This window comes from Serpula lacrymans (assembly GCF_000218685.1).
Source record: "Serpula lacrymans var. lacrymans S7.9 unplaced genomic scaffold SERLAscaffold_17, whole genome shotgun sequence".
NCBI classification, from domain to species: domain Eukaryota; kingdom Fungi; phylum Basidiomycota; class Agaricomycetes; order Boletales; family Serpulaceae; genus Serpula; species Serpula lacrymans.
This window is the reverse complement of record NW_006763306.1, coordinates 817777-843019: the sequence shown is the minus strand read 5'-3', so window position 1 is coordinate 843019 and position 25243 is coordinate 817777. Positions and strand designations below refer to the sequence as shown.

The window sequence follows — 25243 nt, the reverse complement described above, 5'->3', positions numbered from 1 at the left end:
TCCTACTAGTAAAGTTCCATAAAAAGAATAGCGATAGAAATGACATTTCCTGTGTATAATGATTTGCGCCGCCTTGCACATGTCAAAACCAAAACATTATTTTAATCGGTTCCAGACGTGCGTCAGAGTAAAAAAGAAGTACGTTGCCAGAATACCACAAGTGCATGATCGCCGAGTATGCCATCATGCTCCCTCGAACCAAGGAGATGAATTAAAATTCCTGCAACAGCGATTATACATATGTTCGTTACTGCCAAACGACTTCTAGTCATGAAGAACAGAATATATCCCAGCAGAGTTCATTGGAACCGGTTATCCTGTTAACAACATGAACAATAAACTGCTGGCTTGAAACAAGCAACACACTTTATTCGGTCATGGCCCATGACAGAGCAGCCTGTAGATCGCTATGTCTCGCTGGAACGGCTTCCGAGTCCTTGAAGCTTGACGTCTGAGACTTTATACATGTCACTTTTACCATATTAGGCCTACTCGCAATCTTTTGTATCTTTTCATACATTTTTGTACTCTGACGCAGCCAAATTGGGTCAGATTGGGGCAGACCAGAAAAGATACAAAAGATTGCGAATAGGCCTAATATGGCAAAAAGCGATTTTTACGACATTGAAGTCCATAACTTTCAAAACGGCATCTGAAAAAACGAATACCACCAGTGATGATGATTCGTAATGAGATTCGGAACAGTACATATTAGCAAAAAGACGAACTCACATCTAGTCGCGACACATTGAGTAAGAATCGTAAGGATCGTTCCTGTTGGCAATTATACAAAAAACCCTTCGTCGTGTGAATACAATGGATGTGCACACCACTTGTTTCACAATGTTGATATCAGGGTGCCTTGCCACAGGATCCAGGTTGTCGTCCTGTAGTCGGTTACTGTCAGTATCTCCCTTCATTGCCCTTCCCCGTTGTCTACCGCAACCTTGACTTTCTGGATAATCGATCAAAGCAGACTCCAGTCTCTCCTTCCATATCACAACCAGAAACGCCTGTCAATGTGTATCGATACACGATGTTCGGAGAACCTGGTGGCAAATGCTACGGTACGTGAAATTACGAACCACGACCTTGAACTACCTCCTCCTCCCATCGGCTTCTTTAACAAGTTCGACCTGTCAAACAATCCCAGATTTTTGCCCCGGAAGAGACTTTAAAGCCGAGAAGTTCGAACGCTACACTGGTCTGGCGGAGCCAAATCAGTATCAGCACTGGCTCAGCTTTAACGAGGACTCGCCGCCAGAAACAGTTATATATCATAACTCTGACTTCGCGGTTGTCAAAACGTTCATATAATCGCTGAAGCCCGTAATTATGTGCCCTTCGATGTGTGTCGTATGCCATACCTATCCATTCTTCACCCGTCCTTAGCGCTAGTAATCTGGTGTTGAGATAATTCAACCGTTGGACGTGTTTGGACAGGCTTGCCGCGGGTCGGATTCCCCTGAACTCTCGTTAATGCATTTCTGTCTTTGAGTGGAGCTATTAATCAGCGGCTGAGATTACTCACTGAACATGATTTCTTTAATTTATCAGATCGCCCACAGGTCACATCTGTTATCGGTCTGCCCATTTCCCCTTACTACCTTTCGATGCGCTCGATCCAGTATTGCATATTGTATCTTGCACATCTCATGATGAGTACAAGTAACATTTCTATACGTAATCATAGTCCTGCGGTACATCGGCTTACTTCCACGAGAAAAATCTTGAAAGCACTATCTGGTGATAGGAATCAACGACACTTCTGTCAATGCTCCCCAACTAGAACACTCACTTTGTGCGTTTTTAGCAGTATAGCCCATGGTCAATCTCGACCTCCTCGTAATAGCTTCCGAACAACAACACACTTCACCTGCCTCAAAGTACTTCTTAGTACCCTCATCGATATCATCTCCGCCGGTGCATCGTCAGCCTTGGAATTCGAGTGAAGAAAACTTGATACAGCTGTTGCCTCCTATCCGCGCATACGCTAAAATACTGTTTTTGTTCGTCTCATCGACAATCAGGCACCTTGCTGTTACTAGCTCAGAGCATAAAGTTCAGACACAACATAGGCCACGAACTAGCTGTCAGTGGTACTGATGTAATATGAGCATGGGAAGTGCCTAATACTACCTGAACCGTTCAGACCCTTGTTGACGAGAGCTTCAGATTCACTATAAAGGCTCTCGTTCTCCATCGTGACGCTCACTCGCAGATAGGCTGGATGGAGTAGTATGAGCACGCGTATCCGTTATGCTTGCGACCTTTACGCCGTTTGCTCATCTAGTGCCCATTCAACTGGTCAACATGTCAATGCGACCAGGCACGGGGATGATGGAGTCAATCAACGGCTTGTGATCAGCACCGCGGCCAATTTTGTCCAGCACCAGGGAAAAGTCGAAGGACAAACATCCTTTCGGATATATCCTGACGGGCACCCTGATTCCGGATGTAAAGTAATTCAGCCAACATACAGCTGCCATTCAAGGGTGGACTAGTACTTACTGGGGGGACCCACACTATCTACTATCTTTAAAACACAGCTCTACTGGATTCAGCGAAGGCAGGCTATTAATCCGGGAAATCAAACATATATGGTAGGTACCCAAGGTTTCTACACGCGTATACGGTTGTGGAGCGTCTGAGAGGAGCGCATAAGCGGCGAAGCGCAGAAACCACGGTCAAATATAAAGATGGAAGCGCCACCTTGCACTTGCACCCCTGATGTCAAGAGGACGAATTGGACGAGGTGAGTTCTGGAAAAAGCAGAAAGTACTACGCGGAGTGTTTTGAGCGCTTGTGAAAGCTGGAAAGGAAGAAGAGGTCGGATATCAATGTGCGCCAATGAAGAGTGATGTGGTGGAGGGGCGTAACTAAACTTGAAAGGGGGGGTGAGTTATCTAGTACAAATGCGGATTGGAATGGTAATTTTTGGAGCTGGTCAAGATTGGTGGACGATATTGGATGGGGTCTATAATGGAACAAGGCGAGATGAAGTGACCGTATCAACGCGGTGATGGATATTATTCCAAAGGTATTGAATAAAAGAGGGCAACAGAATGGTCTGATGGAATAAGGCAAGGTTCAGCTTGAGGGACGTAAGGTACTGTGTGATGGGAGGGTGTTGATGACGTTTGCACAGAGCGTGAATCTGAGAAGATCACCATCCACGCCGACAATGACGCACATTCACGTGCACTCAACATAAAATAGCCGCTATCACTTTTGTTATCTGCACCGGTGCAACCGTATCGAGACATTGTAGAGGAAAACAAGAATAAGCGTCCAAAGCTGTCCCAAAGTATGGCAGAGGAGCGATGAGAGATAAGACAAGGACTTGTGCGCGCTCGTCGACGGAAAGAGCCGATATAACAAAGCAGATAGACTTCGCGAAGTTGCACTGCTTTCGACTCACGGTGCTTGCATGACGTCCCAGCACCCACACCAACCTTCCACAGCCGTTCAGTGCTCCCCTCTCACAGTGCGGTGCTCGCTCTCTGTCATCGAAGGCATCTGTCAAGGCAGTGCGTCGGTAGCGCCCCGTTTCTGTCTTGCACATGGCTGTTCATGCGGTGATGTGAATTATCAAGGCACTTGGAAGATGTTTTGCCATGAAATCTTTTCAATGCCGCGTTTGCCGGAGGAAGTGGGGAGCTTACACAAGAGGAATGTTCCCGATTGAGCGAGAGAGGGCTATTTCCAACTGGGCGGAGCGGTTATCAATCATGCCCGACGGCCGTGCCGACGACCCTCGGAGCGTCGCTTTTTTGAGGTCAGTTTCCTTTTTGGACTCAACGCCTTCATCGATGCTCGCGATACTCTGCTCCTTTCCAAATTAGGTAATTCTTCAAGTTCATATCGAGTGTGCCGTATCTTCTCGCTCCTCCCTCTTTTCTTTATGTGTTCGTATTCCCCCGTTTGCCGTGGAGAATTAGACGCGTTGGTAATAATACTTTTGGGTGTCTCTTCGAAACACCCCTTTTGTTCGGGTGGACTCAGTTTGAAAGCAAATGCCGCCACTGTCAACCAACGTTTATCGCTTTCTTTGTCAACCCTGCTCCACCAGCCACGTCCGCCGATTTCCTGCCCTTGACGTCATACCTCGTTATCGCTCATTCCTTTCATATATAAACCAGATCAAACTGCCAGTCTGGTTCCCAACAACCACTCTACTTGACTTAAGATCCGAGTTTGCAACTTGTCTCTCCATACCACAACTCCAGACCACTTTACTACCTCTCCCTCCACAATGTCTTCTCCTAATAACGTCCACACCTTCTACGCTGATGCCGTCCTCTTTGACATGGTGTGTAATATCCGTATTCTGGCTTGCCAAGTCTAACTCTTTCAGTGTGTTGACAGGACGGTACACTCACCGACTCTATCGCAGCCGTAGAGGCAGCCTGGGGCAAAGTTGCCAAAGACATCGGACAGGACCCAGCACATGTCATCGCCGCAACCCACGGCAAGCGCGCTGTCGACAACCTTTCCGCCTTCAAGCCCCATATCAAGCAGCATGAAATGGAGGACGCTGTCCAAGACTTTGAAGAAACCATTCTCTTCTTCGCCGACGCCTACAACCTTCACGGTCCTGGCTCGCAGCCCGAATCACCCATCAACAGCCCCTGGGGTGTGAGGACGCCAGCAGATAGCTCCGGGAACGCAACCCCTGACTTGACTCCTGGCAGCTCAGCACCCAGTTCGCGTGCTTCATCGTTCGCAGCTGCTGGTGCCCGTCGTCCATCGTTTGCGAGCAGACTTAACAGTATGCTCACGATGACCGCTGTTCCTGAGGCGAGCATCTATGGTCAGCCGCCGCAGTTCGACAGCCCTATCATGGAAGAGGACCAGGAAGAGATTATCACTATTGAAGCCAACAAGGCCAAGCGCGAGTTGCATCGTCTTCAGGCGTGGCAGATCGAAGCCGCAGGTGTAGACCGCAGCGTGAGGATCCTTCCTGGTGTGAAAAGGATGATGGCGAGCATCCCTCAGGGGAAGTACGCTGTAGCAACTTCTGGCGCTAAGACTTACGGTTCGTTTTTTTCGTTGTTTCTTTTGCATAATCGAGATATTTATTTCGCTTTTTTTTTTTTTTCTTTCTCCAGCGTATGGGTGCATGACTCGCGTCGGTATCACACCTCCTAAAATTACTATTACTGCCGACGACAAGCGTCTCAAAGCTGGCAAGCCCGCCCCCGACCCCTTCTTGCTCGCCGCTAAAGAGCTCGGATACGATGCAAAGAAATGCGTTGTGTTCGAAGATTCGCCAAGTGGTATCAAAGCAGGCGTGGCTAGCGGCGCTACCGTGATCGCTTTGTGCACGAGCCACGAGAGGCGTAAGATCGAGAACGCAGGTGCTCACTATCTTGTTGAGAATATGGATCATGTCGTGTGCGAACCTCAGGGGGATGGGCGGTTGAAGTTCACCGTGACCTTATAGGGTGTTGGTTGCTTGAGCGCTGGCCGCTGGTGGTTCGAGTGGTTGAGCGGAGGACTCCTACGGTGGAGTTGTTTTTGTATCTTGTAGCGATAGTGCCTGCCTTCTTGGCTATGATCTCCTCTCTTGTCTTGTTTAATGTCCTAGTACTTACTCGTCCACTTTCGCACACATGCATTATCTACAGATTAGACCGCATCTCACATTAATAGATTTTCTGTCTACGTACAAAAAGCGCAACAAACAAAATGTTATATATTTTCCTGCGTCATATCATAATCTTCAAATTGCACGTTAGATTTGAGTGCAAAATATAACTTGTACGCAAGTCTAAGTTGAGCAATCTTAGCTGTCGAGCACTGAATATTCCATCTTTTCTGAGCATAGGTCACATTTAGTGTCCAATTATTGACAAGGCAATATGTATACGACATCCATAACAACCAGAAACACATTATAGGTTATGGTGAAGGTCCGCTACACCGACTTAAACCCTGCGCGCGGGTACTACGGAGGTAGTCCTACCAGCGGGTCTGGCCGGGTATGCAAGCAATAATAAAGAAAACAAAGTATGAAAAGGAAAGCTAACAACGTGAAAATTCGTGAACGTTTGACTAGAACGTATAGCAGTATATTCGGGAAATTTAGGAATACACTACTACGTTGTGTAAGACAAAAAAAGAAGTGGGATGAATGAGATGAAGGTATGGAAGCGAGGATGAGGAAGGAAATACGATGAGGTGGGGCATATATTTCCATGTGAGGTGGCGAGTGTCATTCGAGAACGTCCGTAAGTGGCGGGTATTGTTGGCGAAGGGGTGCAGGGGGCTGAGCTGTTCACGAAGAGACGCGACTCGTGGGTGGTGTCGACAGAATATGAAATTAAAACTGGTAACAGTACCGGTCTTAATCAGATGGAGTGTGGAATCAGCGGATGCGACACAAGTTATAGCAGAGGCGAAGCTGAAAATATCGATAGCAAAAGCACAAGCATAGAAAGCGTCCACATTCCTGTCGACGGTAGTGACCACTCCGCTCTACATATACCCAAGTAGTAAGATTAGAGTCACATAGATCAGCGCCAGTCCCAACACTTTCAGATCAAACACTACTCACCCCGAACTAGCGGGTTCGCCGACGATCTTCACTGTCATGACGGCCACAAGCCCGTCGACGGCGTTGTCACCTGGAACGGGGACAGAACCATTGTGGTTGATGCCGTAGCTGGTGTTGGGAAGGAGGCCTGAGACGTATTTCACGCTCGTAGAGTAGGTGTACCCGTTGAATGCCGTTTGGCCACTGTAGGTTGAGGAGTTGGTGTCGTTGAGCGTGGGAATGATTTGGGACTGAGACGTTGCGTTGCCGACGAGCCAGTCGCTGTTGCAAACGTAAAGTTAGAATATCAGTCTTAGGAGGGTGAAACATGTGCTTACCGTCCAAGATTGTAACTAGCAGAGGTGGCTTATCAGTAAATGTCCAAGGTTAGGGGTGAACTGGATAGGAGACTCACCCATTTGGGACGATATTGTGTTGTTCTTATGAACCGTCAGCTTGCATCTCAAGTACCTTTCGCCGGTTGAAATGGACGTACCGGCGATAGGCATCTCATACGAAACAGCCATGAATATGGCCCCACTGACAACAGGTTCGTCGGTACACACGAGATAATCTAGGTGAAGGCTGTAACGTACCTGTCAGCTTGACTGCCGTCTTGAATCCAGTACCGGACGTGGTTCCCGCCTTCTATGGTCTCTTCACATGTCCCTAGGGTGGGGTCACCATAGTCCCATCGGATTACGGCGGTTTGGTTTACTGCATCCAACGATGAGTGAGTAGTGAGCGCTAATGAGCAACGTGGCATCACATGCATGAGAAAAGCTACTCACGATATCCATTTCCGTCACCCAGATTCGCACCCTGGTTATTTCCGGCATGTTGACCGAGACATTCCGTCGAGAATCCGAATGATCTGGGTTACAGACGTGAATATCACTCACTGGCTAAGCATATCAGACGGTCGCGACGTACTGGTAATAGTTGATAAGCCCTCCGTTCGAGGCCGTGCTCTGGAGCACAGCGCTGTCGGAGTAAGCAGATATGATGGCGTTTATGGGTTCGCCTTGCCCGGGTGGGTATGTGCCTACGACGGCCTGTGGAAATGTAAGCGGCCGCTGGGAGTAGACTAAGATGGGCGGGAAAAGAATATGGACGTACAGTGAGCAAGCTCCCTCCGCCATCGTACGGGTTATAATATCCGGCAGGTGGTACGCTAACAGTAGCTCGCTGAGCCACCGAACGTGGTGTGGGTGTTGGTATTGATGACGCAGGTGGCACTCCGTGTGGTTGAGCGATGCCCTCGCCGTCAAGGGCTGCGAGCGCGACCTCTACGATTGCGAGGATGTACGAAAGCGAGCGCCAGTGATATGATGTCCTAGCCATTGTTCAGTCTATAAATCTAAGTGTGTGTGCCAGCTATCGTTGGCTGAGAGTCCAGTGCTCCGAGGTATGCAAGGCCAGGTATAATGTGCCAGTGGTATAAGTGGACGGTCGTGACTGGTCTAGTAGCAAAAGAAGATAACGAGAGAACCACAAAACGAGAGGAATTTCGTCAAAGAACGTTGAGTTTCACGGTAAAAATATCGCTTTCTAAGTAATTTTTTGTCGCCCCGCAGTGGATTCGATTCGCCTACAAGAATATAACACCTTCTGTTCCAGCTATAGCCGCGTTAGGTAAGCTACCATTCCAAGAGACACAATACGAGGCGAACAACTTGAGCCTGACTCGCTGAACGACGGCGACCGTTACTATGTCTCTTCTATGTCTTTGTCTTCTTGGCTTTTGGCTGCCTGGTTGCTGTTCGACACGACGACGGACGCCTACGTTTACCCGTGGGATCACTCTTTGCACAACTGGGTATAACGTTCATCAGGCGGCTGGCGGTGCATTCGCTTTCTCAGGCTCCTCACATGTATCAGTGCTATCACCGTGCCAAATCTTGTTCGGCTTCGACGGTGGCGCCACCTTCCACACCAAACGTTCAGATTTTCCAAACTGATGCGCTGTCGACTCGTGTTTTGGAGATGAATGGCAATGATGCTTGGTTTGGTAAGCACTTAGATATGGTAAAGCCTGAGCGCTGGACCACCGACTGTTGACCAGTCGCCTCCTTTTCTCCTACTGCGGCACAAATGCGTATTCCATGCAAGTCCGAGCCCCTTGTTACAGTCAACTCGCTATCTTCAATGAGCATATTTGATTTACGGGATGGTTAACGTTAGTGTTGCAAGGTACGTTCATCGCGCTTGTAAATTACCAGCACTAAATGTATTGAACGACAGCACAGGTTAAGCTATTCTCGCGTACAAGGCCGACTAGCACGGACACCGTCAACAAAGAACATTGTACGCTGAAAAGGGCCTTTGGAAAGCCTTTGGTTGAAAAGAATTGCGCACAATGGATAAGCCAGAATATGTCTGCCATCTAACCTATGTATAGATGCAACACTCTTCCTGTTGACATAAGTCGCGTTCGGCGGGCTTTGCAATTGATTTCGGATATCTATGCATCCAGGAAGGTCAAGGAGCTGCCATTGGACGATTCTGCCTCCAAACTTTCAAGCTTTGCTTGGAAACGCTTCATTAGCTCCTGTAATAGGCTTCAATCGAATTGTATCAACGGTTCATGTTCACATCAGACTTTCGATCGCAAGCACTTATTCCCACTATACAACTATGTTTGCATGGTGACCTCGCCGCCGTGCTCAAGCCCGTTGCTGCTAGTTCAAACAGTAGACGAATCAATTGGATCTACCCAGGGGGTCATTGCTTTGCTTCTCACATTAGAGCATACTAATTTTTTCATGAAGTCCTTCATCCTTGAGACACGTTACTATAGTCGAGTTAGGGTCGACCATGTCGTCGGAAGAGCTTGCAAGCACAAGCAAATAGGTACTGATTTGAGGTGCAAGTACGCATGATATAATGCGCAAAGGTTGATAGGTAACAAACACCAGTTCTTACTGTATCCTTATGCTGATAAGGACGTCTTGCAAGGTACAGCACTAGAAAATGACTTGCATTCTAGATAATTAAGTCGCACGGAAGCCGCCACCAATTGACGGCGATGAGCCTAGGCTCCTAGGCTCAATGCTGTGTCAGAAACACTTGTTCTCCGTCCGGATAATCTATCGTGTCATTGACTTAGGCACCATCCGTACGCATCTAGAAGCAGATGTTGCAGAAGACGGGTTATTCCATATCGTGTTATTGTTATCCACAGCATTATGGGATGAGAATCGAACAACCCATTGACCACATCTTGTATTCACGGACCCTGCTTGCGAAGGTTGTACTGGCGGGATTTAATCTTCTCTAGTTCAAGGAGATGGGTTTATCCTGATCATAGGCCATTGATAGCAGCGAAATATAGCAGCCGCGCCACATCTGCCAATGATAGACTTAGTTCTTGGCCGCTTAGTTTCAGTCCCAGGGGTGGCGTTAGAGTCCAAAAAAGGCAGGCATCCAAGATCGCCTCATCATAGTCTCATCCATGGAGTAGTCTTGATCGATTGGTTGCCATCTCGCAGGTGATGAGCATTCCGGCGTTGAGGGACATCACATGACGTGTCGCGTCGCGCCCCAGTAGTAGAGTTGTGTGCTACATAGAAATAAACGAAGGCTCGAAACCACCAGAATACTCGCACTTGACGTGATATGCCCGACAACACAAAATAACAATGTCCCAGATGCCCGAGACTCCATTTCTGTTCAGCTCACCCAAGAGAACCCTACTTGCTCGCCAGATACTTGCGAAATACTTGCCATATGAACCCCACAACTATCAGATTGAAGGCGTCTGCCAAAGTCTCAACGGAAATGATCTTATGGTTATCATACCCACAGGAGGGGGTAAAACGGCCTTTTTTTATACGTATATGCTCATCCTCCTTGCATTATCTGAGAATCCCAACCTTTGCACACCACCCAGACATGTGCCGTCTAACCCAGCCATGGTCATTGTATTCCCTACCAATAGGTGTTTGAAAATAGGGGAGAAGTGGTAATGATAATGAGGCAGCTAGTGGCCGTGAAGTGGGGGATGGGGTAATAGCATTCAAATTTGCTTGGACATTGATATACTGATTGTCAGCGTATATATTATTAGGAGTAGGAGTCTCTGGATTTTGCTGGGGACTCATTGTCGAATTTTTTTGGTTAGACAGTAGGACTTAGAATCGCTCACTCGAGCATTGATATGTGCTTACTAAGCTTAATGTGGCGTGGTGAACTTCCTATCACCGACAGTTGGTGGTGAATGCCTTAGCAGCGGTATACATAGCGTGAATCATTGCAGACCTTCCAAAGGAAGGTCTGATTAGAGGAGACTATCCATGGAGTAAACCGAGCCATAGTACCCCTAATCTCTTTGCGGACACCGAACTGAGGCAATGTTTTACTCCACTTAGTCCGGTTCAGCACGAATCATCGTCATCCTCGTCATGGCGGGTTTGCGCATGCGTCATAGGTCCCACTCCCAGCGGTTTGGATATTTAGTATATAAACTCATCGACGAGCATACTTTTAATACCTCAATATTCCTGAATCATCTTTATAAACATGTCTTACGATAACAACAACCAATTCAACGACCAGCAATTTCAGGGCGGTCGCCAAGATCGAGGTAACATCTCATCTGATGTACACTACTTCAAACATGAGTGGCTAATATCATTATTTTTACGCAGGCTTAGGTGGTGGATTTGACCATTCCGCTAACTTCGACCCTCGATCTGCTGGCCAAGATGATGGCGGACAGAATACCGTTGCTGGCTCTCACGGCGGCAGTGGTTATGGCCAGAGTGGTGGCTACACCGGCAGTGGTGGCCGTCGCGATCCCGGTCTTGACGAGCCAAACCAGTATGGTACTGATTCTGGTCTTGCTGGATCAGGGGACACCCAAGATGTAAACGTACCTGGAGCTGGCCGCATGGGCGGTGAGGGACAGTATGGTCAGAGTGACTACGGTGCCGGCCAAGGTCAAGGCCAGGGCTTTGGAGGCCAAGGTCAGCAACAGCAGCGCTCTGGGGGCTTTGGGTCCAAGGGATATGAGAGAGATAATGACGAGTATGACTCGGGATTAGGCGGAGGTGCAGGCGCACAAGGGGACAAACCTGGTTTAGGTGACAAGATGAGAGGTATGTGTTTGCATGAATGAGTATGTAGTGACGATGATCTGATGATGTTGCGGTCATAGGTGGAATGGAAAAGATGGCTGGTAAGGTTATAGGTAAATCTGATCTCGCCGAGAGGGGCCAGGAACGTCAGGTGAGTTGGCAAGTGTGTGCACATACAAATTTGTCATTGACCTTATACCTTTTTCAAGTCTGGCGGCAATTACTAAGAGGGAGTATTCATTAACTTTATCTCGATTTTGTCTTGACGCCGTGTTTGTATAATTTGCGACCAGCACGTGAGATGTGGTAACCAGCAGTATAATCTGTTCTTGTATCGATACAAGCAAATAAACATACATGATAGTTCCTTTTGAACAATTGCGAGTAAAACATGCTCGTGCTGGAAGGAAAGGAATGGCGAAACTTCCAGAAAACTCAAAGTTATATTACTCCATTTGATGGATCACTACTAATGTGGTGTCAAATATCACAACATTGCGTTTTATCTGATCTATACACAGCAAACAACCTCAAGAGTTAATGGGGGACTCTGAATATCATATTCGGCAATATGCACCTATACACAGTAAACAACCTACAACGGTACTGTGAGTATGGGTACAACTAACATACAGAAAACACTCTCACCTCAGAGTTAATGGGGGACTCTGAGGTGTGTACGTGGCAGCGTACGGCTTATAAGTGAAAACGGAAGTATAAAATTTTTGATGGATATATATTGGTGAGTGTCGCATCACTCCAACTCTACCTTATGCTGACTTTCCTTTCTAGGTTCTCGTCCTTCGTGCACGCTTGCACTGTATCCCTCGAGCTCGTCATTCCAACATTGCGTACAATGTTTCTCTTACCTCTCTCACATAGACAAGTTGTAGCGGCTCCTTAACAGACTAGGAGTCGTCGCAAGGCGCCGACTCTGACCTTGCTTGCTTACATAACACAGTATGCCTACTTCTCTTTTGTCTCCTCTTTTGTGATGTACTTAGTGATGCAGTTATTCCTGCAACAGCTTTTACCGACTTCAAGTCCCAAGGCCAGACTTTGGAAACAGTTATCGTTGTATTGGGAAGACACCGTCGTTTCAGGTTTCGAAGTTCGGAGCATATGTAGCGTTGTCCAGAGGTCGCGAAAAGGGTTCGATTCGGCTGCTCAGGGATTTTGATGAAAAACTTGTCACAGTACACCCATCAGAGGATCTGAAGCTGGATGACTCAAGATTAGAAGAGTTAAACACGAATACCGAAATACGATATAGGCAGGGCCACTATAATCTGACAAGACCATAATTCACCTGTAGTTTATTGTACGAGAAGTTCCAACTACAATAGACCAGCAAAAGGAGACTTTTCCAACCATTCGGAGATTGAGACACACGGAACGTTCCGATGTTTTGTTTGTGTATGTTAAATTTGACAGAATTGTGGCTTGAGTGACATGGCATATGACCTTGCAAGCAAGGTAATGGGCAAGGGTTAATGACTTCAATATCCATGAAAATAGTGGCGACCCGGAAACTCGGCTTGCTAAACATGATACATAGGTTAATCTTCTGAAATCGACATGGTTGAGTACAGCACTTACATTTTCCTCCGTTCCACTATCCGATGCGTGTCGTGATTTGCGCAAGAAAAGGTTAACCTTAACCAGGTATAAATGCAGGAGGATGATGTACTAGCTAGTTTCAAAGGTTAGAAAGTCACCAGTATATATGAAAGTCGAATGTGTAGAGCTTGATTTCAAGGACTGCCCAAGGACAGTTTCCCATCGGTACGAGCTTCATCCAAAAGCCTTGACGGAGCCTTAAAGGATATATGTCGGCCATGATAAGAGCCGGAATTGGAGAAATGGACGGGACAACGTTAGAAAGGAGTCGGGGCACCCCATCTCTTGATGAGCGCATTGCGTAGGTCCTTGTTCTGAAAAACGAATGTAAGTTCAACAAATCGATAAGGCAAATCTATTCCATCACCTCCCCAGTAATGTTTGAGCCAAGTCAGAAGAGAAGATGAATGGCTATATAAGCAAATTGCCCATGCTTTCAATATTGGTAAATTGGTGCTTGTTGGTGAGATTTAAAATAGCTCGAAGTCGCTCAAAGTTTGGCACTGGAAGCGTCTAGACTTGCTCACAGAACATACAAAATTTAAAGGAGAGCCCGAATCTATGCAACTGTATCTCCATGCAACATCATGGGTTAGTTGTATCTCGAATCACATGTCTGTGAACTGTCTCGATTGACGGCACTCGACGTGTAAATCGCAAACATATCTGCGAAGGCAGACTTATCACGATCACGGAAAAGACAAGACAGTAAACCTTTCACAACTTTAGCATCGAAAGCACGCATAAATGTGAAATCTATGTACCTTGATCAAAATATCCAAATATCCTCTACAATTAAAAGAGAATCTCCGTTTTCCAGGAAAATTCTCAGATCATGAACAATGGTCTGAACAAAGGCGATCCCAAACTTGACGTGCACAGTGGTCGAAGGTCAAAAACATGCACAAGAAATCCTCAAGGGGGGCATCGCTATATTGTACGCATTTTAGAAAGCATCCGTTGCTTCATTGTGGATTATGAGGATTGTTCAAAGACTTGAGTTGAACGTTGCTATGCTGTAGGAGAGATTATATTGCCTTGAGTTATTTGCAGTGATAATCCATTACTGACTTGAAGAGTGAAGAGTTCGGAGGGCAGTTACGGTCGGCTCCTCAAATCATCCCTTATAATTACCAATTGAAGACTCGGAGGACTGTATGTCGAATTACATAAATATTTCAAGAATGCTAAAGCTGAGAATGAGCAGTGCATTTATTTTTTCAAGGCAAGGACAGCATACTGACCAAGTAATCCTTGAATCTGGAGAAAGACACCGAACTAAGTTTCGTCAGATCTCATACCTTCAATAAGAAGTCTGTATAGTGCTTTTGTCTTCTATCGGTGACAGCTCACAGAGCCTTCTCATAGCAAGCGGCGGGATCCTTGATATCAATGAATTAAAGAGCAGTACTGCACAGTCTAACCTAGCAACCACATCCATATGGCCGATCTTGTTGAATTCCTGGTGGCAGGACACGTAACTCCACAGCTTTTTCCATTTGGCCGCACAAACGCGAGCAGGGCGCGTGCACGATGACGAGTAGGAGGATTATCCACAAACCATGTCCAGCGCTGAGAAAGCAACCAATGAATATGCGCTAGTCGGATATGTTGAGCTTGATTTGAATGGTTGCCTACAGGCAGCCTCCCATTTGTACACAAGTCTCTCCAATCGTAATACGCTGCACCTTAAGTAACTGTTACTCGAAAATTTTCGGTTATGTTTAGAGCCTGCGTTAAGGGGGCACTTCCGGAAAGAAGTTTAGGAACCCATTCTCTGAGGAGTGTGCCGCGTAAGCTATGGTTTTCGGATGCGAAGGTAAATCCGATAAATTGATTAGCTAAAGCTAATCCATCCACATTGAACAGGAAGACAATGAGACGAATGCCGTTATGACGTTGATTGCCCACGACTCGATGTGAGTTTGTTGGGGGATTCTGCGATGCTCAGCAAACGTTGAAAGTTTTTCAAGGTTTTGCATTGGTGGTTGGCAGTAATTTTATTGGGCCTTTGGGTAGGAATGCTTCAACATCATTGCAGTGACTACCTTTCTTTTACTCACAACGCGTACAAAACCCACAGAAGAGACCTAAACTGTTGGTTAGTATCGCCATGCAACTTTACGGGACACTGATCGCTTGAACCACACGCCTTCAAGCTAACTTCATCGCGGTGACTGGCGACGTGAATTGCAAACATATCTGCGAAGGCAGAAGTATCACGGGTAAGGAAACATTGGTGAACCTTATAACATTAGATTTAACATTGAAAATATGTGGGTTACGACCAAGTACCTTGATGTCCTCCACCCTTTCAACAAGATCTCCGTCTTCCAAATAATATTTCAGATCATAAACTGGTTTCTTGAGTGGGCTCTCAACGTTTAGCTTTTGTCCCGTCGGCCTCGTTAATCTAGGTCGTTTACGGGCTGGACCAGACGAAGGCAGTCCCGGACTAGGCAAGACTGAACGTTGAGCTTATGTTGTTTGAGAGTGAATATTCAAGGACGTCACTGAATTGGATGCATTTAAAGTTATTATTTTCAATGTGACTGGGGATCATTTGAAGATTAGAGATGAAGAAAAGTAGTGTCACGTGCCGCATCTGTAAAATTCAGACATCGCCTATCAGAGTCAGCTCTACTTTTCACACCTTAGAAAGCTCTCTACAGAGTCTAGTTCGATCAAAAGACCTACGAAATTAACATGGTATGTGAATGCGTGACTTATTGTTCATTTTCATACACTGATATCGTGCTGCAGAGGCCAATCCTTTTACAAGGTGACTTACCCCAAATTACCAGTCAAATCAAAAGACTGACATTGACATTCTGATCTCTGCTCTTGAAATTATCCACTAGGTCACGAACGTTCTCTTACCCAGCTCAAATTCAATCTTGAAGGCGATCTACTCTTCTCCTGCTCAAAAGATCATATTGTCAATGCATGGTTTTCACATAATGGCGAGCGGTTAGGCACGTATGACGGGCATAATGGGACTGTGTGGACTCTGGACGTTGACTGTGAGATATCATCCTTTACTTGAGTCTCTTGCATGGTTGCAATTATCGGATGTCTTGACCTTACCCTTTTGTTCTAGCTCAGTCCAAATTTCTTGTATCTGGCTCGGCCGACAACACTCTTCGTTTGTGGTCGGTTTCTACCGGAAAATGTCTTTACACTTGGGAATTTCCCACCGCTGTGAAGCGTGTATCATTCAGCGACGATGACCAACAGGTGGTCTGCATTACAGAACAACGTATGGGTCACCAAGGTGCTGTAAGGGTTTTCCAGATCAATAGAGATGGCGATGGTTCAGACCGTGAGTAGCTCTCTCCGCTCATGAATGCAAGAATGCCCAGTCGACTTTTTTTCTTCATACAAGAGCCATCCAAACCGTTACACATGTTCAACCCTATTGGCTCAAAAGCTACAGTCTGCGCATTTACCTACACTCCCAACCTCATTGTCACCGGTCACGAATCTGGAAAAGTTGCATTGTTTGACGTAACGACGGGAGACGAAGTATTGAACAATGAACGTGCACACATGGATGTGGTCACGGATATGCAACTCAGTACTGATAAAACATATTTCATCACAAGCAGTAAAGACAAGACCGCTCGGGTGCGTGATATCCTAACAAAGGATGCTCAGTTGCTGATTTCTGTTCTTACCAAACAACAGTTACATGATACCAAAACTCTTAGAGTCCTCAAAACTTTCACGACTGAAACACCACTGAACAGTGCTGCATTAGATCCTTTCCGACCATATGTATGCAATGTAATCGTAGCTTATCGTTATCTTACGTGGCTTTTTGCAGGTGCTTCTTGGAGGTGGCCAGGAAGCTATGCAAGTGACGACTACATCTTTACGACAAGGTAAATTCGAAACTCGGTTTTGGCACAAGGTATTCGAAGAGGAGATAGGGCGAGTAAAAGGTCACTTCGGTCCAATCAACACGTAAGTACATGTCCTAACTCAGTAAACCCTACCTTAAATTTTTCCTGCTTATTTCACAAGTATTGCTGTACATCCTGGAGGAAGTAGCTATGCATCAGGAGGAGAAGATGGGTATGTGCGAGTACATCATTATGATGAAACGTATTCCAAAGCCAAACCCTACGGAGACCTAGTGATTGAAAATTAAGCATGTTATACTTTGCCAGAAGTACGTTGATGGTTTTAGTTCTATAAAAATAAATATCTCGGGGTTTGATAGACCTAGACTAGTCAATGTCAATGGCTTTAAGAAAGGTATAGAATATGATTTAGCCTGCCAAAATGGTAGTAATTCAAGTTGTGCATGCGTGCGGGTTTACCGAAAGATCGTAGTGATATAGTGATATTGTTAATCGAGAAGTAGTGAAACAAACCATAGAGATACTACATACACATTTTATATAGTATAAATTACACCATCTAACAAGATCACTGAGAAGACGTGTTTAGTGTATGGGGATTGTCAGAACTAGATATTACAGCCATATCTAGCGCATTGTCGCGTCTAATCATTTTTCTGAGCGAATGGCGAGCGTTCAAGCTAGAAAGCGGTCAGCGATGGCCCGTGGCAAGATAAGGTAAAATCTTACATAGCCATTACTGAATTAACATAACCTAGCATAGATTTGGATAAATATTCAAGTGATAAGGTATGTTGCGGTAATACTTACATTTACTAACCAATAAGTGAGGAGCCACATAGGTGCTAACGTCTTGCAGCGCGTAATACTTCCCAAAGATTTAGGGCAATACGGCGAAGGATACAGAGTGAGTGCTCACCAAGATAAGTTGTAGGGAAGCAACGAGACTTGGGGGATATGGTTCAGCCTCTGAAGAAAAGCTTCAATATGATAAGCCTACCACCCAAGAAGTCCCATGTTAACGGTCAAGATAGTCAACCTCTGAATGAGATTCTCGGTGCTACACATACGGCAACTTCAGTAACATGAAAAGTGAAGGAGGGCGCTGTCCACCTTTTGTAACCTGGTTGGCTTTTCCTGAAGTAATATACCAGTGACACTGTTATGAGAATGTCACACAGTACACTGCTAACTATTTCGGTTGTGCTGGCAAGCTCCACCCTTGTGTCAGTTGATCAAGGAAGTCGTTCCAATAATGGAGGCCAACCTGGTAGTTATAAATCACTATCCCATGTGGAATTGTGCTGGACAAAATATTGATTATATTTTGATGCGGATGAAGCTTTACTATACTCACGAGCATATCGTAAATGCTTGGATCATGAAGTTCAGCGTCTGAAACTCGAAAATCATATGTAAATACTCACCTATTCCTGACGCTGGAGCAAGTCCGAATCAGGGACATTCAACGTATTCAACCATAACTCATACTAATTTGAACACATGCCAAAAGAAGCTGAATTTTTGATGGTTTACAAAGGCCATGCTCTATCACCAAGAATCACTCACAATTGCCCCCGTTAATATCGTATTTCTTCCGCTAACTACAAAGGGCCAATGAGCGTGCTTGGCATGATTAACATGCATGTTTGATCAGGACGATGACACTTACATCGCCAAAGCCTGAATGCGTTAAACCTTGACAAAATTTGAGCAGCTATATGCCAAAAAACAAAACATCACTCACATCTGTGCAACAAAAGTTAGAAAATACTACTTATGGTTAAATTACGAATCACCCGACTTTAGAAAGTTGAATGCCTTACAGTCATAAGCGTGGAAGCCTGTCATATGATATCAGAACGAACATAATTCTGCTCGGTAACGGTGGAAACTCACAACGAGCTGCCTTCACACGAAATAGTCCGTAAGATCGTCAGAGTAAATACGATGGGACAGATACGTACCAAGGAAGCAAATCGATTAACGACGCATCGGTCCTCGCTTTGACGAGTAATATCCAAAAGGACGTGGAGATCCAATACACGTGCAATGTGTCTGCCACGCTGAGAGTGGTGCTTATACGTCAGTACAACAGCGGATAATATATGGGATAATAGCCTTCACCATAGAGAACCCACCTACAGGAATGTATCAACCACTGGCAAGAGAGGAACAAACAATGGATATCGCTACTTACCAAGAACTTCAAGGAGAGCATGTCGCGCGGAAACGTACGAAAATAATAATATGTCTGCCCGAGTGTGACTCCATACAAGCTAGTTGCATCGACAGAAAGGAGTCATAAAGATCAGCTGAGAAAACTGTGCGAAAGGAATCCTTGATGAAATTACCTCAAGGATACCATATAACCTGGAGGACAATGTAATCATTATTGAGAAGGCAGCGGCGGGAGAAGAAAGCAGGAGCACCCACCTATGAAACCAGGAGCCCACAGAGTGTCGACGGCGGCGACAGACATGAGAGACGGAGATAACGAGCGTCGTGAACACTGAATGTTGTTAGTACTTATACTTCATGAGTAGACTTAATAAACCCGACTTTCTCGTGGGCGTTTCATCAGGTGAGATGCAGGTTTAAAGCTAATAGAAATATTATCAATAGAAGAGTGCAAATAACGTTACTCGTGTCCAAGTCCTCGTTTCCGGGACAACTTGGGGAAGGAATTGAACGACGCCTCTCATGTCATCCACTGACCCCGATCTTCCGCTTGGTAATTGCGAGACTTTTGTAGGACATGATAATACCTTTGAATTAACCAGGTCCAAATTAAGTGGGCGAGAGGTGGATTTTGGGAGGAGGACAAGGACTGGTCTCATGCCTGTTGAATCACGATGGCCAGGACTCACCACAGGGGGAAAATGGCGAACATGGCGGTGTTCAGGCGAATCCACGTTGAACTTGAAGGTCAGTTCCCCATCAAGACCATGTCGAAGCTAAAAGTATTTGATTTTCCAATACTAAGGGATCCAGGTTCGAACTGGCGCGCAGTACACTGACCTCGTGAGTGTATAGAATACTTACGACGTAAATCTGTCACAGTGACATCAAGAATTCACACACTGGTCCAGCTAACAACGCTACTCGCTTGCCGCGGTTTACTCGACATTGCAGCTGGCAGTAGATCCATGTCGCCACCTGGAAGTTAGACTGGTGAAAGCTCCTGGCTCTGCACTGAAGAGACTTGGCCACCACATATTGGAAAGCGATATAGAAAATCCGCTATTCACGCCTACATACACAAGGCTATTCAAAATTACACAGGTGAGGCTATGCTTGAAGCGTTCAGTTTGGATTGTTTACTTATTTTGCATGTGCAGGATCTTCTTTGCGCTTACACACCTGGATTTTCTGCAACGGGTCCCTTAATACAAGCTTGAGAAAACCCAATCCGTTGATCATATCATCATCACCATCAATTGTTTTTTATAGTGCAACGTTTCCGGTGCAACTCTCACCATGTCACAAACCTTTACAAATCTCCCGTAAATTTTGCCTTCTAGGTAGTGCGCACCAATAAAACAAGCATCATGATTGCAACCATCTTTGTCAGCTTGATTTGAGAGAGGCATCTCTTCCTAAATGCCGATAAACAAGCTCTCGCATCGTTATCAAGGTGCGCAAAACTTGACTTAATACATACTGTGACAGAACCTTAGAATGGAGTACTGAACCTTGTCCCTGAGCACTACAGTTACAGCGCATGACCCTTGCGGCCAGAATCTACTGCCCCACTAGGCTTTCAATGGCTACTCCGATATCTGTGATATATTCGGACCGCAGCGACGACTGAGTAAACTTGAATGTCCCCATAAGTGGGCATCATTTTCCCTTCTTCAGTCCGAGTTGGTCAGCCGTCTCGCACGATTGCCTGCATCCATAAAAACAGGCTTACTTACGTGGTCACCGCAGCATGTCGTTAATTTGCCAGTTTCAGTGTTTCATCCACCTCGACCGTCTTCGCTGTCCATTGGGTGAGCCAAACACTCGTTATGTTCCTGTGATCCATTTCTACCATTACATCCATCCACATTCGTTCAGGGCTCCTTAGATGTATCAGATAGTCCAACATTGCTAGGTAAACACGAGACAGACATGGCGACATTCGAACCAGCAAACTAGCAAACTCGTATTCTAACTTGAAGCCTTTATTCTTATTTGAGTTTTCAATTTGACTGCACTGCATAATGACTTGGAAGCACACGCGTCTTTATCGCTCTATGGTTCCGAATCCAAGTAGGTACCTATTCACATGATGTCTATTTTGTGGTTTAATGTTATCGTGTCAGCGTGGTTCTCCATGACTCGACCCCGATTTGACGACGCACTTGGAGAAATTCATATGCCTGACGGTAGACTTCATAACATGTTCAAAGGGTCAAAGATTGCGACCAATCGCAATGCATATATTGCCTTCTCTTCCAACAAAAAAGCTACTTAGCATATCGTCTCAAGTCAAAGCGCATCCATCTCACTGATGTCATTGAGCTCCTGCTAAAACAAAATCCCCCTTTATTCCATATCTTCACTTCTTCCTGGACGCCAGTCCTGTTCGGGTTTCTTATTTTATTTTAGTTTTTGAGTCCTAAAGCTTGTCGACAGATTCGTTCTTGGCCAGTCACAGAGTGCGTTTCCGTTTCACTGTATTTAAATTCTTATGAGAATAAGGAGGGGTCGATGTCTGCTGCATTTTGTTCTTTTGAGTCCACTGTCTCACTGTTCGGGAGATCTCTGACTAATTGTCTAGTACTCATCTAGTCCTACTACTTTGCCCCGTATACCCGTATACGGGTTGTGACGTCGATATTCAATCACTACCACGGACTACGGCATGTGCACACCACGTTCCCTTTTCCCCAAAAGTCTTGCGGGCTATGACTCGGACTTTGGAGACGACGAGTAAATTGGTGTTGTCATTATGGTACGACTTTCATTCTACGGGGCAATTTTGAATTCGAGCTATACCCAGAAGGCCCCGGAACTTGGACTATCATTTTACCCACTCGCGAGCATGAGTTACAGAATAGCACCACATTGTTTCCAATCTGCAAATCTATACAGGTTGGCCACGTAAACTTTGAACCCCACCTGCCTGGTATGTCCACATTTAATCTGTAATCCCAAAGAAACGAATTGCCTGGAGCCACACTCACCGGTACTACTGTTTACTACGTGGCTTGTCATCTCCAACCGCCACAATGTATCCTTCACAGAAGGAGGTTTTATTTACAAGCCATGACACGCTCAGGCACAGGGTCGGCAACACAGCAGAGCGAAAATGAATGAGCTGGTGAATAAACAAAACAAAACAAAAGCCAAAAATCGATGTTTGACTGAGGTTTGTTGGCTGCGTTGATATCCCTCCTATTAGAGGCAAGTGGGTGTAGTGGGGCATTTCTCATCGAGCGCCTATCGTTTCGCGGTTTGCTGTATGCAAGTGAAATTCGTGTCACTGGATAGTAGCCATCTAATATGACGAAGCGTTGGCTAATACACCGAGTGGGCGCACCGATGCTCTGTTGTGTTGGTCGTAAGAACTGGAGCTGTGGATATCAAGCGTGGAAGAAACTGAATATTCTGAGGATACTTACGAGTACCACAGGTCATCGATCACCCTTGGAGAGCCAAGCTATCGGGTTAGCCTGGGAGGCTTCTGTGATCGTTAAGTTCCGACAGACGGGCTGTTGGAGTAATGGAGTTTCTAAAGTCATTATGTGTCGTAAGTTGTTGGTCCAGAGTTACTACTGCAGTGATATTACCTAAATTTATCTAGACCAGTCTAGATTTCCGAGGCAGTTACCACCACGAAGACGAAGTAGACTATCAGTACCTCAGGGTCAATTCTTGTACTACTGTGAGTTATGTGCAGAGGCCCGACGGAAAACGGCTGCAGTGTACAAAAAGTAAAGTGGAAAACATAGTGTAGTAGGGGATCGTTTGTGGTTTATGTAAATACGGTACCGGAGTTGAGGTTCGGAGTGCTCGAAAGTGAGTGTATCAGCTTGTGCAATGCAGCTAACCGAGTTTTCTCAGTCCGTGGCCGGGTGGGATCCGATCACATTGCGATCATTGGATGCGCTTCCACGAGATGAGTAACGCTGGAGCAGGAAGCACTGGCTAGGCGGGGACAGTCTGGCTGCAGCCGTCCCACCAGGTCAAGTGGGGTCAGTGGAGTCGGTCACGGAGAGTGAATTGGCACGTGCAAACCTCTGAATGGCTCTGACGTCAAGTTTACCACGATTCTAGTCACTCCAACATGAAATATTCAATTCAGTCTTTCTAGACCTCCTGTCCTTCTTACACACACCATATCGTTCTCCAGGAAAAAGCATAGACACGAGCTTCAACGTCTTCCTGGTTCTGCTAAATTTGTGAGTATTTTCACCGCTTTTTGGAGCCTGATCACCTCATGTCGTACATATCCTAGGCATATTTCTTTTATTATATACTCACCCTCAACATCATATTAAAAATCCACTCTCATGGCAATCGAGCGCCCCTCTGAATTTTATCGCGAAAGAACACCCAGGCCATTGCCTTCTAGATTAACTATGAACAGAGACCTCAATGGCCTTGAAGTTTCCGAAAAAGGTATGTATGCATGTCTTCACTGTTGCCACCTCTCGTGACTTTGCGTGCTGGTTTAACGTGGAAATTTGTGGTCGTCCACGTGCCGCGTTAAACAAGATTTCCTCTTTTTTTCCATGAAAGTTTCTGACAATTTGGGCCTCTCTGAGCCTCTCTTTCCTTTATTCCCCCACTTGCATCCCTTCCTTTTTTTATTTTACCGGTCTGCTTTCTTCAAATGCCATGCTGAATTTTCTATCCTAGTTATCACCACTACTGTCGCTGATCCGTATAAGACTAACCTTGGTGTGTTCACCATTCTAGTGCCTTCTACCCTGTTCACCATTAACGTGATTCTCGTTTTTATCATTTTTCTCTCTCTTCAAAGGTTTTTATGATCCTGCCTTTGTCTTGCCGCCGTCAAACCCAGGTCCTCTAGGCGTGCAAACACACGATCTTGGAGAGCAAACTCACCTTTCGAGTCCAAAGTTCATGCTCGGTAATGGTCATCCGTCTAACATGCCTAATATACCCGTTTCTTCTTCATCTGCGTCCGATGTTAACCGGCCTCCTGGTCCACCTCGCCATTCTAACCAGCAGCGTCAGCAACATTTTCCTTCACGTCGATCTACCGTGAATCAGACGTCCCTGCAAACTCCAGCTGTTTTTTATCCGTCACCATCACCCCGTGTGCAGGACAATGCTCAGCAGCCAGCCACCAGAAGCTTGGCTCCTCCGCCTTTGTACCCAGTCAGATCGCCGCAGACCTATCAGACGACAGCGTCACCCTACAATCAGCCGAATAACTACGCTGGGCAATACACCATGTCCCCACAGCCTTCCGTGAACCTTGGCCCGGGTCCGCCTTCCTACCCGTGTTCTCCTGCATTTTATCATGGCGTTCTTGGCGCCATGGACTCTAGCATGATGTCGCAGGCTCCCCACATAAATTTTCGGTCCATGCCACCACACTCTCCCGTCTATCAATTCCAGAACCAGTCCTCTGATGGTGGTTCTAGTCAGTCTCCATTTTCTAGTAGATCTTCGCCATATTCTCTGCCCCTCGTCAATCCGTCCTCGCCTCCAGGGTCCCCTCTCACGTATCAACAGACTTCTGGTACACCGGCTGGCTCACAACATCCAAATTCTTACGGCGGCCATGCCAATCAATACCAGGCCATACGTTATGGCAGTCCATCAACGCCTTATTCGTACTCACCTCAAACGTTTTTGCCCTCGTCCTTTCAAGGTCAGTTTGCTCCATCGCCTTACTCTCAACATTATCGTCCGTCTTCAGAGGAGAGTATGGCAGCATGGTGGTACATGCCTCACGGTGGGCCAGTCCCTGCTTACAACGATAGTATGCAGATGCAGTATCAGCATCGCTATCCCTCGATAAACTATCCCCTTATGAGTCGCCCCGACATGGACCCACACTATCAACACCGCCCACATCCAGTTCCAGGTGCCACTCTCGATGTTTTAGGGAAGTATGTGGGGCAAACCAATCAACATCTACCACCGTCTTCCAGCAATGTCCACTACCGTGCTTC

The 25243-nt window shown here is 46.0% G+C and overlaps 9 protein-coding genes across 9 annotated transcripts; 4 read left to right on the top strand and 5 right to left on the bottom strand.

Annotated features, from left to right (window-relative positions):
• Positions 1–1012: 1012 nt before the first annotated feature.
• Positions 1013–3598, bottom strand: SERLADRAFT_479916 (uncharacterized protein; the record flags this gene model as incomplete). The annotated part of the gene is made up of 4 exons (XM_007324049.1): positions 1013–1470; positions 1532–1743; positions 1799–2445; positions 2512–3598. 2 exons carry the CDS (start codon positions 1592–1594, stop codon positions 1123–1125), a joined length of 411 nt encoding a protein of 136 aa, XP_007324111.1.
• A 601-nt stretch (positions 3599–4199) lies between these two features.
• SERLADRAFT_479913 (uncharacterized protein) lies at positions 4200–5732 on the top strand (the record flags this gene model as incomplete). The annotated part of the gene is made up of 3 exons (XM_007324048.1): positions 4200–4312; positions 4369–5038; positions 5112–5732. The coding sequence occupies 3 exons, from the start codon at positions 4256–4258 to the stop codon at positions 5444–5446; spliced, it is 1062 nt and encodes a 353-aa protein (XP_007324110.1).
• Positions 5733–5810: 78 nt separating this feature from the next.
• SERLADRAFT_479912 (uncharacterized protein) lies at positions 5811–8126 on the bottom strand (the record flags this gene model as incomplete). The annotated part of the gene is made up of 9 exons (XM_007324047.1): positions 5811–6480; positions 6560–6820; positions 6877–6891; positions 6954–6978; positions 7035–7078; positions 7135–7255; positions 7330–7412; positions 7472–7593; positions 7658–8126. The coding sequence occupies 9 exons, from the start codon at positions 7880–7882 to the stop codon at positions 6390–6392; spliced, it is 987 nt and encodes a 328-aa protein (XP_007324109.1).
• Positions 8127–8221: 95 nt separating this feature from the next.
• Positions 8222–10018, top strand: SERLADRAFT_479904 (uncharacterized protein; the record flags this gene model as incomplete). Its single annotated transcript, XM_007324046.1, has 4 exons — positions 8222–8549; positions 8604–8731; positions 8788–9442; positions 9497–10018. One exon carries the CDS (start codon positions 8932–8934, stop codon positions 9418–9420), a length of 489 nt encoding a protein of 162 aa, XP_007324108.1.
• Positions 10019–15887: 5869 nt separating this feature from the next.
• On the top strand, positions 15888–17531 carry SERLADRAFT_479895 (uncharacterized protein; the record flags this gene model as incomplete). Its single annotated transcript, XM_007324045.1, has 8 exons — positions 15888–15945; positions 16000–16018; positions 16098–16259; positions 16337–16558; positions 16622–16863; positions 16924–17013; positions 17063–17202; positions 17263–17531. 8 exons carry the CDS (start codon positions 15943–15945, stop codon positions 17387–17389), a joined length of 1005 nt encoding a protein of 334 aa, XP_007324107.1.
• Positions 17532–18529: 998 nt separating this feature from the next.
• On the bottom strand, positions 18530–19584 carry SERLADRAFT_411839 (uncharacterized protein; the record flags this gene model as incomplete). Its single annotated transcript, XM_007324044.1, has 9 exons — positions 18530–18592; positions 18672–18706; positions 18775–18800; positions 18850–18851; positions 18929–18946; positions 19070–19168; positions 19303–19381; positions 19457–19475; positions 19539–19584. 9 exons carry the CDS (start codon positions 19582–19584, stop codon positions 18530–18532), a joined length of 387 nt encoding a protein of 128 aa, XP_007324106.1.
• A 641-nt stretch (positions 19585–20225) lies between these two features.
• SERLADRAFT_402909 (uncharacterized protein) lies at positions 20226–20780 on the bottom strand (the record flags this gene model as incomplete). The annotated part of the gene is made up of 2 exons (XM_007324043.1): positions 20226–20387; positions 20444–20780. The coding sequence occupies one exon, from the start codon at positions 20693–20695 to the stop codon at positions 20522–20524; it is 174 nt and encodes a 57-aa protein (XP_007324105.1).
• A 130-nt stretch (positions 20781–20910) lies between these two features.
• On the bottom strand, positions 20911–21524 carry SERLADRAFT_402908 (uncharacterized protein; the record flags this gene model as incomplete). Its single annotated transcript, XM_007324042.1, has 3 exons — positions 20911–20972; positions 21036–21359; positions 21413–21524. The coding sequence occupies one exon, from the start codon at positions 21307–21309 to the stop codon at positions 21043–21045; it is 267 nt and encodes an 88-aa protein (XP_007324104.1).
• Positions 21525–22586: 1062 nt separating this feature from the next.
• SERLADRAFT_402906 (uncharacterized protein) lies at positions 22587–23063 on the top strand (the record flags this gene model as incomplete). Its single annotated transcript, XM_007324041.1, is given in 4 exon segments — positions 22587–22660; positions 22715–22824; positions 22883–22995; positions 23012–23063. The coding sequence occupies 3 exon segments, from the start codon at positions 22596–22598 to the stop codon at positions 22894–22896; spliced, it is 189 nt and encodes a 62-aa protein (XP_007324103.1).
• Positions 23064–25243: the final 2180 nt, after the last annotated feature.